Here is a 17,654-nt window from a genome sequence, read left to right as displayed (position 1 = left end):
AGAGGTAGCTAAAGCCAACTATTGACTTACAAATGATGGGATTCTAAACACCATACATAACAAGTTAAGAGGAAAAGATCTGAAGCATTTGTTCAACAGTGAAAGTTTAGGTCTCTGGAGCCATGAACATTAGCCCCCAAAACACCAAATATCCTACTGACCAATACAAAGTTCTCACACAAAGTTACTTTGGTGCCAATATTTACCATTTTTATTCAAGGTTATGATAAATGTGATATTTGACCATACTTAACTATTCTGTCTTAATCAAAATAAATGCCATGGTCATTGGCAAAATATTTATCCTTGATTAGCTTTTACAACCTTACATACTTAAAATCAGAACTGTACTATAACTTGCAAGCATTTCAATATTCAACACAGTTTAGCAATTTTCAGCCATCTCTATTTTAATTTGTTTATAATCTTGTATTCACTGCATTCTATAAAGTATGGACAGTAAAAAAAAAGGAAAATTAATAACCTTTGCACAAACTAATGGATTGAATTCCTCTCTATTTTTAAGACACTTTTAGAATAAAATCAAAAAGGAAAAAGTGGACTAAAATAGAGCATGAACTATACTAGATTTAAGAGTACTTACAAGTGTTTCTTCTCTCTGGAGAATGCATAGGAAAGGTTCTTGAATGCAACATTGTTGGGTTCTTCCACTTTTGGTCGCAATGGTGAAGTAATTTTATGCACGATGTTAGAGATTTTGCTGAGGATCCCGGTTTTCTGCTTTACTTCATAGACCTGGAGAATTAGTAGCAACAAATGAAACTCAACACTTGTCTGTGGCAATTATGTACAACTGAGATACCATCTTATATTGTAAAACAAAATATGCCCAAGTAAATTAGTATTAGGACAAATGTAGCAATATTATTGGCTTCCCTGATGACAAAGTTTCAGACAACAAAGGCCTGAATTTCAAGGTCGTAACAATGGTGCAACTATCAGTGTTTTCTGTCATTACTCCTCTCAAATGGACAGCAACTTCTTGAGTTAACCCTGGAAATCCAGAAGTTGCTGTTGGTGATTCTATGCATCTCAGAGGGTACATTGTTGAGGTTCCTCAGGCTGCAATTAGAAATCATTAAGCTGACAAGAATATCCACTAATGCTGTTAGTCTCTCTGTAAAAACTCCTTAAAAAAAAGTAATACCTTGTTGAAATGAGGTGTGACTGGGTTTTGAAACGCTGTACTAAGTCCATAATCACTGCTAAACTGCCTCACTGGCCCTGTAAGAGTAATTTTATATACTTATTGAATGTCCAATGTCTCCATTCTGATAAAATTACACATTTTAATTTGCTTTAAAGTTTGATATGCTAGATTGTACTTTAATTCTCTGTGAATGGCCCATTTATTTCCCTATCTATAATACTGAAAAATTAAGTGAAAAAAAATCAGTGGTATTTACTTCCTGGTGGTTTGCTGTGAGAATACTTCAACGTGATTGGCTTGCTTACTCTGCTTGATGACATCACTGCTGCCAGATGCCAAGAGATCCCCTTGACTTGGCACCAGATTCAAACTAATATTGGGAAAAAAGAGGGCAAAACCCACGCTGCAGAGATCACTAGATCTTTGGTGGGCAGCATTCTTCAAGGCCAGTGGCAAGCACAATCGTTTTGCTGCTGGCTGCAAAGTCCAGCCCAATAATTTTTCATTCATGAGGATGTTATCACGCGAATTTCAAATGTAATTTTTTTGTAAATCGTGTTCAGATTATGTTTTTAACAAGTACATTATCACATTTTTCAGACAGGCTCTAAAATTTTTGTTGTCTTTCATTCAGTAGATTTAAGAATTCTTTTTACTTTTGCCAGTCCAATTTATAACATATTACCAGGGTTTTGGTTTGTTTGTTACTGTTGTGGAACATTCCCATCAGGAATTTAATTAAAACACTACTCAGCAGCTAATCCATTAGTATTGATCTCATCTAAATTTAAATCATAGTTTAATATCAGAACTAAATCACAGAAGAACTTTACAAGAGATTTTTAAAAAAAAACTGATAAGGATTCATCATCCAAATAAACATAAGTCAACAGTCTGATTCAGCAGCTCACTGATAAACAGTTTCAGGGCAAAAATCACTCTTGTAGTCAAACATTCCAGGCTAAGAAAACCTTTATTCGAAAAAAAATTGCTGGTCTCTTTCCCTCCATTTTTGCCCCCTCAGCCTTTTATTGCCTTGTTCTAAGTTTGTAATTAGTGCATTTCCATGCTGATTTTCTTTTTTCTTCAAAGAACGATTATAATCCTTTTATAAATAAAGATCATTCAGGTTGCAATACTGCAGAACACCACTGATCTGAGTCCTGTAGCTGTAGATTGCCAAGCACAGTTGGCAGGACTAGGGATGTACTGCACGTGGCGAGCATGCTCACTCAGACAGCCGTGACGATATGTGCTTATTTGTATACATGTGCAGAGCTCAGATACCCAGCAGATATCCATTAACATTAGGGGAGCTCAGGTAACAGGCTGTGTTATCAAGACATTTAAAAAAAAAAGACGTGATAAGAAGCACAGAATAGTACAACACAGTAGGAAGCCATTTGGCCCATCGAGTCTATGCCAGCTCTTTCAAAGAGCAAATCTAGTCAGTTCCACTGCCCCACTCTTTCCCCAAATCCATGCATTTTTTTTTTCCTCCAAGTATTTATCCAATTCCCATTTGAAGGCTACGATTGAAACTGTATCCACCACCACTATCAAGCAGTACATTCCAAGTCTTAAGGAGTTTTTAAATGCAGCTTTGCTGTGCACTGGAGTTATACTCCAGAGTGTGAAGTGCACGCTGTGGGAATTGCCAGCAAGGGCTGGGGGAAGGATGTCATACCACAAGGCTTTGGTGCACTCAAGAGTCAGATCAACACCTGAACTACACTGTCGCTTGTATTGATATATACCCAGAGCCACTGAATTGAAGTAAAACTGGCAATCGAACATTAGTCTTGTTTGTATTAATACCTGGTATGCACAATGTAAATGGTACAGTTATTATTGAGATTCTAATGATTATTTATTTACTTAATTTGTTGACGAACCCAAAATAAAAAAATCATCACACTGCAGTAGCATTATTCCAAAAGAACACTTTATGGGCACTTAAAGTCAGGTCACCACCATTGACAATAGTATATACTCTATCAGATGTCTAAGTTTCATACAGATCTGCATTACTCCCTTAAATTCTAGAGAGGAGAAACTTCATTCTCTCCTCACACACAGACATCTTGATGAGTTCTTGTACATGTGGAAAACTAGCCACTGGAGACTGATCTAATCCAACCATGCACAGCATCTTCCCATATCCTCCCTTGTATCAGATCACTGTATAGAGGCCTTCGAACCATGAACAGTCCCTACATCCAGGATAGATCCATCTATATATGTTTGGAGGGAGATTTGTCTGGACCAAAGTTTTAAAAAAATATATCATTCAGGTTGCAGGACTGTTTGCAGCTGCAAGGAGTCCATTTAAATAAATTCTGAATCCAATGTTAAGTGTCAGTTGTGACTCGGTTAGTAGCTCTCTCATCTCTGAATTAGAAAGTTGTGGCTTCAAGTCCCACTCCAGAGGTTTGAGCACAAAAATCTAGGTTGACATGCCAATGTAATACTGAGGGAATGCTGTATTGTCAGAGGTGCTGTTTTTTCAATGAGACGTTAAACCTGACTGCCCTCTCAGGTGGTCCTTAAACATCCCATGTCACTATTTCAAGGAAGAGCAGGTGTCCTGATCAATGCTTGTGGCTCAGTTAAAAGCAGATTTAACATTGGCATTTGGAAATATCCAAAGCAGTCAAAAGGTCTGAAATATACATCTGATCAGCAGGGGAGTGAAACTGACCACTATCAACATCTCACATTGTTGTTTGTGGGAGATTGCTTCCTACATTACAATAGTTTCTCAAAAGCTCATCATCATTGGTTGTAAAGTGCTTTGGGACATCCTGAGGGCATAAAAGCGAGACATAAATACAGATTTTCCCTATAGTGAAGGAAGATCTCTACAAACAAAATAAAAATGGACAAACCAAGTTGATTTCCTTACTTTCCGCAAACACCATTTAGTTTCATTTTAGCATTTTTAACTTACCATATGCACTTTCCATTGTTTCCTTATGTTCTTTGTTATTAATATTTATCCTTTCCCCCCTCAGCACTCATAATCTATTACTTAGCCTTTCTGAGTATTATAATCAGGTCTTTTTGTTGACGTATGTTTCAAAGACAGCAAGGAATGCGTGGAACGAGTCCAAGGAGGATTGCTGGCAATAGGATCTCCCAAAAAAGCAAGACACAAAACAGCAAAGCAAACAGGGGAGACCTACAGACGAAGCCAGGAATTGCCTGAATGCTGTGCCAAAAGCTGCCAAGACAGCTGGAAAATAAGCTCCTACTCAGTTATCTCCCAATATTTGTTCATGCAGAGTGCATGTGCACACAATATCAGCTTTTGGGAAGAGGAGAACTGAAATCTGGGATCTAGTGTGTATATTGGAATACAGGCCAAAATGCACAAAATATTATATCCTTATTTAGAGCATATACCTTTGGAATGATTAATCACAATAATAGTGAACAAATGCTAAAATAGATTTGTATGATCTTCCTCTGTCTGCCATTTTAAACTAGTCAATTCATATTGTCTGCTAACTTGGCAGAGAGACATTAGGTGTTTGCCCTCAAGTGGTCAATAAAAGATTCAATAAAGCTAGCTGATCATGAGAACGAGCTTCTTTTGAAGCGTGGACCTGGGTCTCCATGTGATGGTATAGCAACACTCATGACTGCCTAGGAGATCAGGCAGACTTGCAATTTGCATCAAGTAGTTATGGATCTAGGCTCACATTCTATTGAAAAATTAAAGGAGAAAGAAAGGGTCTGTAGCCAAGTGCCACTTTAACCCAACACCTTGTATTGATTGGCTGTTAAAGTAGTACACAAGAAAGTGAGCGGATATACAGCCAAATAGAAATGGGTAAGCATTAGTATGTGCGTGGGCCATGTTACTTTAAAAATCAACATTTTATTGGGAAAAAAATGTCAAAAACATCTTTCCCCAATAAGGGTTTTACAAAACTTCTGATACGTTACACAAATTGTGGGTTTTAAAAAAAAAAAACCATAGCTCTTCACCTCTAACAAGAATGAAGAACTGAACCACAACATAGGCCCCAATTCATATAGCAACTACCTGCACTAAAAGGAGACCAAAATCTAACATTATGTTTGGATGCCAGATCCCTCAGTAGCAGCAAAGTGTGGCAGCATTCTTGTTCCTTTTAGTGTTAGCAACAAAATCTAGAAAACTTACATTCATATAGCACCTTAAACCCTTGGGATTTCCAAGAGTGCCTCAAATCCATGAATTACTTTTAAAATGTACAGCATAATTTTGTCGGCAAATAATGGCAATTCATGCAGAACAAGATCCCATAAATAGGGACTGAGAGGAATGCAGGTTTTTAGTGGTGTTGGTCAAGGGAGAAATGTGGGCCAAGACACCAGCAGCATGTATAGCAAGAAAGATGAGAGGACTACTTTGGTTTACAAGTACTTTCTTCATCTCTCCCTCAGAACTGCGTCGATGCTCATTATTAGTTTGAAAAGTCTGCAAATAATAAATACATTTTTTTAAATTGATCCCAAGAGCTCCTGTTGAAACTTGGACATTAATTTAACAAAAAAGTAGTGCTAGGACTTCAGGTATCCAACCCACCAATTGAAATACATTACCTCAATAATTAAGGCACCTGGATATCTTAAAATGATAAGCTCACCTTTTTAGTGGGCATCTTAATCTTGAGAAATTCTGCCTCTCTGCAAAGCACGTGCCATGGTGCATGTATTTTCACAAATCCAAGCCCGTAAGCTTTAGTCTGGGAGAGAGGAGAGAAAAAAATTGAATTACCGCAATTTATGAAAAATTAGCCCGTTCTCAATTACTTTCCTGATGGAAAACTCTAAATTTTGTCTTGCATTGCTGTCCACTTACAACTATCCTGGGGCCAATTAGTTCAGCAATTCTCCAATCATGTCAAGGCATTTTCAAACATATACTCCATTTGTCACTACATGTCCACTATATGAGAACGGTTACACATCTGTCTGGGGCTTTCCATCATTAACTGTGCATTACTTCAGAAATTATTGGAGGTCATACTGGTGATGTGCCTATTCTCCATTGTCTCCCCTCCCCACCCTTGTTTCCTTACTTCTTCACCTTGCCCCAAAAATGCTCAAAGTTTTAATTTAGATGTTCAATGGGTAATTAAGCATTGGTAATATTATGACAGTCTGTTTTGCACTGAACATGAAGGTCAACTCCAGCACAGATAGATGGAATGAAAGGATAATGGTTATGGGAGAGGAAAACAAACTCAAATAGCTTTGGTCATTTTTCAATGGATGTAAGTGCAGTAAAAAAAAAATGTACTGTATTGAAATCCTAGTTTGGCAATCTTAATGAAGCCATGAGGAAAGAGTGAAAATACGTACACCACTTTAATCTAAATGGAAAAACTTGGTAGATTACTCAGTGGATATTCCTGCTCCCATCCTTCCCAACTAGATCCATGAAGCTGCATAATAATCCTGACTTTTCTACTGTCAGCATCTATTTATTCCCTCCAAAAAATCATAACCTGTCACTCTCTCATAACTGATGATTAGACTTCAACCTTTTAATAATTAAGTTACAATAATGAAGAAAAATGCACCTGTTTCACACCAATTGTGCAAGCGTGACAGGAAAGCTTACATTCGGATAGGGAAGGAGCAGTAGTTATGCGCAGCTAAACTCAACAGCACATGTACCATCCATTTTCTTTTCAAAAAAAAACAAATGGGCATATAACAAAGTCAAAATGGATCAAATTCAGGTGGTTTGTAAAATAAAATTCAACTGGTTCAATTTGAGTTATTTTGGGTTTGAAACTCAATCTGACACTTGCCCTGCTAATCTGCCAGACACCACAATTGAAGAAGGAGGAAATAACCCATTCTTCAGGACTGTCACGCTTCAGGTCAATGGAGCATAATAGTTGACTTGCTGAATAGTTCGCTGGTTAGCCAGTGTGACTGAGTGACTTTTGATATTGTCCCCACCAACAGGTGACGTTTGTCTTTTTTTTCACGACATTAGTCAATTTAACTGAGTTAGGTTTATGTTCAAAAACTAACAAGGCAGTTTAGGAACTCACTGACAACTGTATGCTACCTGAATCTGAAGTAGGGTGCATTCTACATCAATATTATACACGTGTGCCAGAGCTTGAAGATTGATTGAGAAAGACAACTCGCTTACCAACAGCAAACTTCTAGAATGAGGTTATTCTTCCAGTATTAATATATTCAGCAATGCACATTAATGGTGGAAAACTATTTAGCATCGGAATCATGATAAGAGTTTCACAAATAACCACCACCAACACCACACAAGACAAAAATACCAACCATCAATCTACAATCACAGGAACGTCAGCTATTGAGACACAGTTAGGATACGATGGGATGAATAACAGCAATAACTGATATGATTTGTACTATTTGAAGCAACAATGCTTTGATGTTCAAAATTCAAGTCTATTTTGTTGCCTCATTTTGTGGGAAGGAGCTGCACAAATCAAGAATTTACAAGCTTAAAAGTCAAAACTATCGAACCAGTGTGCTTTTATTTTTCCTGTTATTCACCCAAATGACTCTTAACAAAAATGATGAACTGGGTACTCCTCATATGAAGATCCAACATTTTCATTTATGACTCTCTTTCATCTCAAACTCTAACATTCCTGGCAGACTGAGAAACAGATCAAACAGGAACATGTAGTAAACAGTCAAAGGGCCCAGCATCAACCAAACTTGGTCATTCCAATCAGAGGCAATTCACAACAAGTCAAAAGTTCAAACTCTGTCTTGGAACTGGAAGTACAAACACTTCACAAAAGGATTAATGTATCTTACCGTAGTACCAAGGTTATTCTACTCTTACAAAATCTAACAGTAAAACTATTTCACCCACTCCAACTTGTATGGAGCAAATTGAGTAACCCAAAATTTAACACTTGCACAAATACACATGACTGCAATTTTAATTGAGATGAAAAAAAATCTTATATCCAACAGATAATATTTTGCTAATGAAACATGATCACTTCAAATATTTTTGGCTCAGATGCATCTACACCCACTACAATTGTATTATTTAATGGCACATTCTTATGTTTGGAGTGACAGAGAACTATGCTTCAGTGCTAATTAATCCAAATTGCACCCATACTAAATTATACATTCATTTGTTCCACAGAAGAACAATTCATTAGTCAAACAGAAGCAGAGTCTGCAGCAGCTGAGGGTTTACCAAATTTGGAACCAAAGTTGGCAAGATGCCTTCAGCAACTAACATTTGTAACATTAACTTGCTTGTACAGCAAGACCTTTTAAGTGGTCAGGACAGACAGAATCTTTCCCCCCAGATGAGATTTATGATAATGAGCATGACAAATATTGTACTGCTATTTATTCAGTTAATATATAATCGAATGCTGGATGTGACCAACAAATGGCTGCTGGAACAGTCCCCTCCCCCAGTGTATTTCTTTTTAAAATTGGCACCATGCTAAAGATATTATGTATACACATTTGAAAAACCAATATATTTGAATAGATGGGGCTAATAAATTGTGAAGCAGTGCCATCAGTAATACACAGACAACAAAAGCTGAAAAATATGGCCAGCACTCCAACATCAATGCAAAATACTGTGGAGAGATAACTTACCCCTTTCAAACCATGAGTAAAGTGACGCACCTTTAAAATTTAAGCTTCTTCCAAGTTCCACCAACAAGAATAATTGAAATGTGATTAGGGACTCAGTCACATGAATCCCCGGGTCTGCGCTGAGTGAATTTACATTACAGATAGGACTTTTGACAATTGACCTCATTATCCACTGAACTGCGATAAAAGCTAGGTCGCCTGCTCCTGTTACGAGGAGGTACATGGGATGGTGTATTCTGGGTGACATTAGGATCAAACATGGCTGAGATACCCACTTTGGCATTCAGTCTAAACTCAGATATGAAGAATGCCCACTTGAGAAGAGTTACTGAACGAGGGGGAAAACTTGTACTTGTGCTTGTAGAATAGAATTGGTAACTCAGCATTGCTCCTACAATCCATGTCCATGAGCATTTTAACCAGCAGGACTGTAGCCATTTTTTAAAACAAATGGTTTCAAACAGCTGTGTTCCTCAGGTGTAGATCCCAAATGGATTGTGTTATGGATCGCATTGCAAGGGTTAATGTTAACATTTACTGTTCACAGAAAAGAGGCAGACATGTTTGGAAGACAGGGCATGGCTGCTCTCCCAGCTCAAGAAAGTCACATTTGCCACAAGCTGGCTCCATAACCTCTCACATATTTGCCCTGAACTGTCAACAACAGCTTCATGTGCCTGTTTACAATGGAAAACAGGCCCTTTGTAAACCCGCACTGAAAAAAGGAGCCTCTGGCAGCAAATTTCCACTGCAATACAAATGGAGAAGTTTAGAATTGTGAGAGTATTACCAGTCAGAGGAACTAACTGAAGCTTAGAGACAGCGAAATAATGAAATACATGGACATCTCAATTTAGACAACAATACATGTCCTTGGATGATAAGTGGTTTCTGAAAGTTGGTTATTATTTATGAACTTGCCAAAGCCTGCTGGAATTGGGGCACGTCCCTACTTTACCAGGCAAACAGAAAATCTACCCAGGTGGATTTCCAGCTGTTTGGTTTGGAGATTCAAATACGGTGATGGGTTTCCATGTGTGTCAGACATCCAGCTAACCAGTTTCAGTGATGTTATACTCTCCAGTACTAAAGGATAAAAAGGTAATTACTTCCTAAATACGTGCATCCCACTCCCATTTGCATTCAAATACAGAGTCGTCTGGCTTTCACATCAGGTTAGAAAAGCTGGTAGTCCTATTGTGCAATTATACACCAGAATTAGTTACTGCCTTCAGCAGAGATTAGAAAGGGTAGGAAAATTGAAAGTCAATGAGTTAGCACCAAGTACCCAGTTCGCAATTTACAAGAATCATTTTACCACTAATCTCATTTATGAAACGTACAATCAGGAGAGTCATGCAGTATACAGCTATCTACACAATGGCTAATCACTACAAAGACTACAACTATCTGCGTTACATCACATTGCTATGCAATTGCTCCTACCAGTTGCGGATCCCCATTCAAATCCTGCTGCATGGATGCAGAGCTATTAGCTCTTTTCATTACTGGACTGGACTCACAGCTGAGATCATTCTGAGCATCAGGAAAGCAGCAGTAGGGGAATAATATAAAAAAGACAAACAATATACAAGACACATAGTGCTTAATTAAGTAAAATTTCAAACACACACACACGAGAAAGTGAGAAAGCAATTAGAGGGAGAATCAAATTCTTGTAAAATAGCAGAAGCAAACTGTACAAATAAGATATACAAAAAAAACTTGGACTGTAAACCTTGGTAAAATCTGTCATTCACGAACAAAAAACCCATCAACTTGTATACCAGCTGCAATTATACTAGAAGTGCTCTAACAGAATCATTGCAGTTGCCGAATGTATACAATGGGCAATATTAGCGAGCTCAGCTGTGGCATATGTTCGATAGTGCCGTATATTCCAAATCCATTAAAAATACTTATGGGTTCGTACAAAGCATTTTTGTTTGATATCACCATTAACCTTTTACTATTGACTTTAGGTTCTTTGACCAGGAACAACTCAGCACAACCAGCTGCTGGGTGTGCATAGGGCTCTGCTTAGAATGATCATGGGATTTTATTCCCTGTAGTTAACTTGTGTACACGAAAGGGGATAGAGAAAGAGAATGCAACCATAACTACCCATTTACCAGAGGTAAAAAAATAGTTAAACATGAAATAAAAACTCTACATTTATGCAAGATATAAACTGAATGATTAAAGATTAGATCACAGAAGTTCAATGGGTCAACTATTTGATTTCCTTTAATGAAAAATGTATTGCACCATCCTGTAATTGTGTTCCAGAACAAGATCTGGTTTTATCTGTCTTCCAATGTGCGCCCCTAGTTCTTGCTGTATTTGGGCTTGGGCATTTACTTGTCTATTTCCACATTCATTTTGAACACTCTCCTCTCGGGTTCTATAGGTTTTTCCTTCCCCATCTTTCCTTTCTTCTGCATGTCTCCCATTCTGTATGTCTTACGCACATTTCCTCTCTCTACAACTGTCAGCCTCTCTCTTTGTTTCACACTTGTTATCTCCTTCTCATCTTAAACTCTTATGGAGATCTGGAATCAGACTTGGGGTGGGTGGTCTGACCAGCTGATAGCCACAAAAGTCATCTTCTCTCTCCCTGGATATGGTGGAGGGAAGAGGATATCTGTCCAAAGCAGAGGGCCCAGTCTGGGCTAGGAGAGATCAGAGAACCTAGGTGGAGAGGTTGTAATGACCAGGGCTTAGGGCTACAAGTAAATAGGGCACTCAGGCCAGGGAATAAGCTTGTGAGAAAAAAAGAATCGCTTCATTAATAGCTGACAGAGAAGCAGCATTAACTGGCAAACAGCCACATAATAAATACAACATTAAAATGGATTTTGTAACATTAATACATCTTCAACTCCATAGATAAATCAAGAGGTTTGCTTGCAGAGTAATGAAAATGGAGGAGATTCACAAGTTCAGAGCCTGGTATTGCTAGAAATTTTGATTTAAAAAAAAAAAATCTGATGTCTTCCGTGGAATATAACAAACAGAAGCAAAAAAGGAGCTTTGGAATACTCCTTGTCAGTAGATATTGGTTTTATTTGGAGCAAGTGAGTGAGTGCAGATTGCCTGTCCATTTGTAGATCAAACCAGATGGTTTCAGCCACACATTGAATGTGGAAAAAAAATTTAAGATAAAAAGTAGGCTCAAAGAGCTTGTGCTGTGGCCTTAAAAATATAACGGTTTAAATATTACTGAATATATCAATTCCTTACAGCTATCCACATGACCTCAGCCTAGGAAGTGGGGGAAAGTGTCAGGAGAAAGGGGCAACAGATCATGAAAAACACAACCATTGGCCCCAGGAAGGGGGAGGCAGAGGAAGGTACTGAGGTCACATTGGGGAAATCTTTACTGGAGAGGGAATGCTCCAATAAGCCATATGCTTCCAAAGAACATCGCTGTAAGAGTAGGTGGCAATGCCCATGTGAGTCCAACTAACCAAGCAAAATATTTATAAGGCTGTTAACAGCATAGATTATGATCTCTGTAGACCAATCACAATTAGGAAACTGGATGGTTCCATTAGATTGCTACCAACTGCAATATTTTAATTCGATAGGTAGGGCAGGTATGCATTCAGGAAAATTCCAGATGTTGGATGGTTAGATTTCATGTGAGGAAAGTGGGGTCTCTGGAATGGTATTCTACCTCAGTCTAATGTAGCACTATCACAGTTACTGGTTTTACAAGGGATCCAAAACATGCATTTTGCATCTCAAGTAATTTCAGAGTGCAATTGCTGTGCAGTAGGATGTTTATGCAGATCAAATGTAATAAACGATAATAGTGGAGCACTGCACATCTCTAACGAAATACACTTCTGCTCATGATGCTTGGAGATCCAACATGAGCAAACGCAACATGGAAATTACTGTGCACAGCATTAGTGGATGCACCCTACACTCATTTCAAAATTCCTCTTACTTTGTTGGAGATGTTAACCCATTGCAATTATTGGTACAGTGACAGGGCTCACAATTGCATCAAGAGAGCCTTACTTCTGCCATATAAGCATAGATATTTGTAACTATACTGTGACATAAGTGAGGATGATTGGTCATTTCAGTAGTATGGGAAATGCAAAAGGATGTTGCTCAATTGTACTGAGCTGTTGAAAATACAAAGAGATTACTTAGGTCAGAATCAGAGGCAATAGTAATAGAAAAGGCTCAGCTAAATAATTACCTTTCTAGTGCTTTGCGAACTTCTATATGCTGGTTCAAACAGTTCTATTCTGCATATTCCATGTACATTATCAAATTAGAGTACCACCATCTTGCTAATCATAAATGAGCTACACAAAAGCATATTTAAAATATTTCCACAATAATTAAAAGTTCTCCAAAACAAATAGGTTGAGAGCTTCACACATTTTTTTTTATTTCACATTAATATTATCTGAATAGCTAGACCTGAACTCCTCCCACCTCAGCAAACTTTCTCCCACTTAAACCCACCTACCCGACGGCAAACATCCCTCAAAAAGATGGATCACAACATGCTTAAGAGCTCTGCATTAACACAGAACAACGCAATATTACCTCTTCATCGCTTTCCAGTTCCAAACCAGATTCTAGGAGGTTTAGTTCAAACTCCTCCCTGCGCAATCTCCTGTCATCCTCTGGGAATTCTGACGGCTGGAGAGGAGGCTCTGTGTCTTGTTCCTGCTGACGGCTCCCTATTGAACCGCGGTGGCGTGAGCTTATCCCCTTGCGGTTTGATTTCTTATACTGATATACCAACACATAATCCACGTGACGCTTTCCATCTTGCAAATACAAGCCATTTGGCTTTTGAACATCCTGGTCTGTAGCGAGGTTATTCAAAATCTAAGACAAACAAGGGGAAAAGAAAATAATGATTTCATACTGAAGCTTGGCTGTTCAAAAAATCACATTACTACTGGCTTAGTAGGTAGATGTACTGTGGAACAGAGTTATACAGAACTGAAGAATCACCTGGCACAGGCTCTTCAGATCGCTCCATGACATTGCTCCTCCCCATCTCTAACCTTCTCCAGCCCTACAAGAACTCAGTGTTCCTCCAATTCTGGCCTCGCCTGCATCCCCAATTTCCTTCACTTCACCATTCGTGGCAATGCCTTCAGCTGTCTAAGCCCCAAGCGCCTCTCCACCTTTATAATACTGCTTAAAACCTGGCTCTTGGACCAAACTTTGGTTATTTGTCCTAACATCTCATGTGGCTTGGTGTCAAATTTTGCCTGAATACACTCCAGTGAAGCACCTTGAGACATTTTGCTATGTTAAAGACACCATCCCTAGACAACTAGGGATGGGGCCGTACTGGACCTGGTATTGGGGAATGAGCCTGGCCAGGTGGTCGAAGTTTCAGTAGGGGACATTTCGGGAACAGTGACCATAATTCCATAAGTTTTAAGGTACTTGTGGATAAGGATAAGAGTAGTCCTCGGGTGAAGGTGCTAAATTGGGGGAAGGCTAATTATAACAATATTAGGCAGGAACTGAAGAATTTAGATTGGGGGCGGCTGTTTGAGGGTAAATCAACATCTGACATGTGGGAATCTTTCAAACGTCAGTTGATTAGAATCCAGGACCAGCATGTTCCTGTGAGGAAGAAGGATAAGTTTGGCAAGTTTCAGGAACCTTGGTAACGCGGGATATTGTGAGCCTAGTCAAAAAGAAAATGGAAGCATTCGTAAGGGCTGGAAGGCTAGGAACAGACGAATCCCTTGAGGAACATAAAGACAGTAGGAAGGAACTTAAGCAAGGAGTCGGAAGGGCTAAAAGGGGTTATGAGAAGTCATTGGCAAACAGGATTAAGGAAAATCCCAAGGCTTTTTATACGTATATAAAGAGCATGAGGGTAACCAGGGAAAGGGTTGGCCCACTCAAGGACAGAGAAGGGAATCTACGTGTGGAGCCAGAGGAAATGGGCGAGGTACTAAATGAGTACTTTGCGTCAGTATTCACCAAAGAGAAGGACTTGGTGGATGATGAGCCGAGGGAAGGGAGTGTAGATCGTCTCAGTTATCTCATTATCAAAAAGGAGGTGGTGTTGGGTGTCTTGCAAAGCATTTAGATAAGTCCCTAGGGCCTGATGGGATCTACCCCAGAATACTGAGGGAGGCAAGGGAAGAAATTGCTGGGGCCTTGACAGAAATCTTTGCATCCTCATTGGCTACAGGTGAGGTCCCAGAGGACTGGAGAATAGCCAATGTTGTTCCTTTGTTTAAGAAGGGTAGCAAGGATAATCCAGGAAATTATAGGCCGGTGAGCCTTACGTCAGTGGTAGGGAAATTATTAGAGGGGTTCTTCGGGACAGGATTTACTCCCATTTGGAAACAAATGGACTTATTAGCGAGAGGCAGCTTGGTTTTGTGAAGGGGAGGTCGTGTCTCACTAATTTGATTGAGTTTTGTGAGGAAGTGACGAAGATGATTGATGAAGGAAGGGCAGTGGATGTTATCTATATGGACTTCAGTAAAGCCTTTGACAAGGTCCCTCATGGCAGACTGATACAAAAGATGAAGTCACATGGGATCAGAGGGGAGCTGGCAAGATGGATACAGAACTGGCTCGGTCATAGAAGACAGAGGGTAGCAGTGGAAGGGTGCTTTTCTGAATGGAGGATGTGACTAGTGGTGTTCCGCAGGGATCAGTGCTGGGACCTTTGCTCTTTGTAGTATATATAAATGATTTGGAGGAAAAAGTAGCTGGTCTGATTAGCAAGTTTGTGGACGACACAAACGTTGGTGGAGTTGCGGACAGTGATGAGGATTGTCAGAGGATATAGATCTGTTGGAGACTTGGGCGGAGAAATGGCAGATGGAGTTTAATCCGGACAAATGTGAGGTAATGCATTTTGGAAGGTCTAATGCAGGTGGGAAGTATACAGTAAATGGCAGAACCCTGAGGAGTATTGACAGACAGAGAGATCTGGGCGTACAGGTCCACAGGTCACTGAAAGTGGCAACGCAGGTGGATAAGGTAGTCAAGAAGGCATATGGCATGCTTGCCTTCATCGGTCGGAGCATAGAGTATAAAAATTGGCAAGTCATGCTGCAGCTGTACAGAACTTTAGTTAGGCCACTTAGAATATTGCGTGCATTTCTGGTCGCCACACTACCAGAAGGACGTGGAGGCTTTGGAGAGGGTACAGAAGAGGTTTACCAGGATGTTGCCTGGTCTGGAGGGCATTAGCTATGAGGAGAGGTTGGATAAACTCGGATTGTTTTCACTGGAACGACGGAGGTGGAGGGGCGACATGATAGGATAAATGGGTGGTTGTTGGTCGGCACAGACTCAGTGGGCCGAACAGCCTGTTTCAGTGCTGTATCTCTAAATAAATAAAAAAATAAAGTATAAGCGGCATGGACAGAGTGGATAGTCAGAAGCTTTTTCCCAGGGTGGAAGAGTCAGTTATTAGGGGACATAGGTTTAAGGTGAGAGGGGCAAAGTTTAGAGGGGATGTGCGAGGCAAGTCCTTTATACAGAGGGTGGTGAGTGCCTGGAACTTGCTGCCAGGGGAGGTGGTGGAAACAGATACGATAGCGACGTTTAAGAGACATCTTGACAAATACATGAATAGGAAGGGAATAGAGGGATACGGTCCCCGGAAGTGCAGAAGGTTTTAGTTTAGGCAGGCATCAAGATCGGCGCAGGCTTGGAGGGCCGAACGGCCTGTTCCTGTGCTGTACTGTTCTTTGTTCGTTTATATTAATCCAAGCGGTAGTTGCTATTCGCAAAGTAAACGTCAACCCCAATATCACAGGTGCACCCTCCACTGTACCAGTATAAATGTTTCCATTTCCTGCATTAGTAAGTTTCATGGCTGTTCTGAGTGAGACGACCCACTTCACATCAAATGTAGCAAGTTGAGGCACAAAGAACTGGGCTAACAAAGCACCCAGAGAGCCAAGGAGGATATGAAAACCTTCACTCCACTTCCCTAACTACTGTTGTGCACTGGCTTCAATCTCAGAGCCTACAGCTGAAAGGATAGTGTGTTAATGGAAGCTTTTTTTTAAAGCAATACCTTAAAATACAACAGTTTACACATCATATATCTTGACTTTTTAGTATGTCACTGTGCTCTGGTCCTGCCCAGCTCAAATAACTGAAGCAGCACCACACTGGCTGGAACAAAAAAAAAGAGACTTGTTAAACTGTCTATTACAGTATCAGATTTGCATATAAATCAATGTGACGGAAGTTTTGCTTGGAACAGTAAAGGGAATCAAACTTGCTTTTTTCTGCCATAGACTGGGATTATCATATATTGCTGGGAGTAAATATTTACTCAAGAATAATTGAACATATGCCAAAAATTAACTTTGGCTCATATCTAATTATTACTTGCAATAAATAGACAATACCTCAGTAGCGACAATGAGTTTTGACAGCTCTTTCAAGGGTTTAAAAAGAGACCTGAAATTCAGCACCACTCAGGGGATACTCTGTTAATTTTATGGGTACATAGCATTTGGTACAACCTGTTAACTGAAATATGGTGTGCTCAGTAGTGAATGGAATCTGCAGAGACAAATTTGTGGAACTGCTTCAGTTACAAGCAAGGTGGCTCCAGATGTTTAATTGTATTCCCATGGCACAATATCAGTATGACATATTTTGATGGTCAAAGCAATGATTTCAGTGATGGGGAACAGAAAATTGCTGTATTTTTTGTTCCCCAGAAATAACCAAAGCAATCCTTGGTCACATATAGTACATCAGAGTTTAGAGTAAAACTGTCTCGACAAATTGCCTTATTTTAAAAAAAAATGCACCATCTATCGCACCAGTATGGATTTTACCCATTTCCAACAACTGGCCCTGC

The 17,654-nt window shown here is 39.5% G+C and overlaps 1 protein-coding gene across 3 annotated transcripts in view; it reads right to left on the bottom strand.

The window, feature by feature from the left end:
• ano1a (anoctamin 1, calcium activated chloride channel a) overlaps positions 1 to 17,654 on the bottom strand; it is a 235,581-nt gene that overhangs the window by 159,200 nt on the left and 58,727 nt on the right. For all 3 annotated transcript variants that reach the window (XM_068046540.1, XM_068046542.1, XM_068046543.1), the window contains exons 3-5: positions 13,379 to 13,666; positions 5,809 to 5,907; positions 605 to 756 (exon numbers count right to left, since the gene is read on the bottom strand). In XM_068046540.1, coding sequence (XP_067902641.1) covers positions 605 to 756; positions 5,809 to 5,907; positions 13,379 to 13,666 — 539 coding nt within the window. The remainder of the gene's footprint in view (positions 1 to 604; positions 757 to 5,808; positions 5,908 to 13,378; positions 13,667 to 17,654) is intronic.

This window comes from Heterodontus francisci, chromosome 14, assembly GCF_036365525.1.
Source record: "Heterodontus francisci isolate sHetFra1 chromosome 14, sHetFra1.hap1, whole genome shotgun sequence".
Taxonomy (NCBI): domain Eukaryota; kingdom Metazoa; phylum Chordata; class Chondrichthyes; order Heterodontiformes; family Heterodontidae; genus Heterodontus; species Heterodontus francisci.
This window is presented reverse-complemented; position numbering and strand designations above follow the sequence as displayed.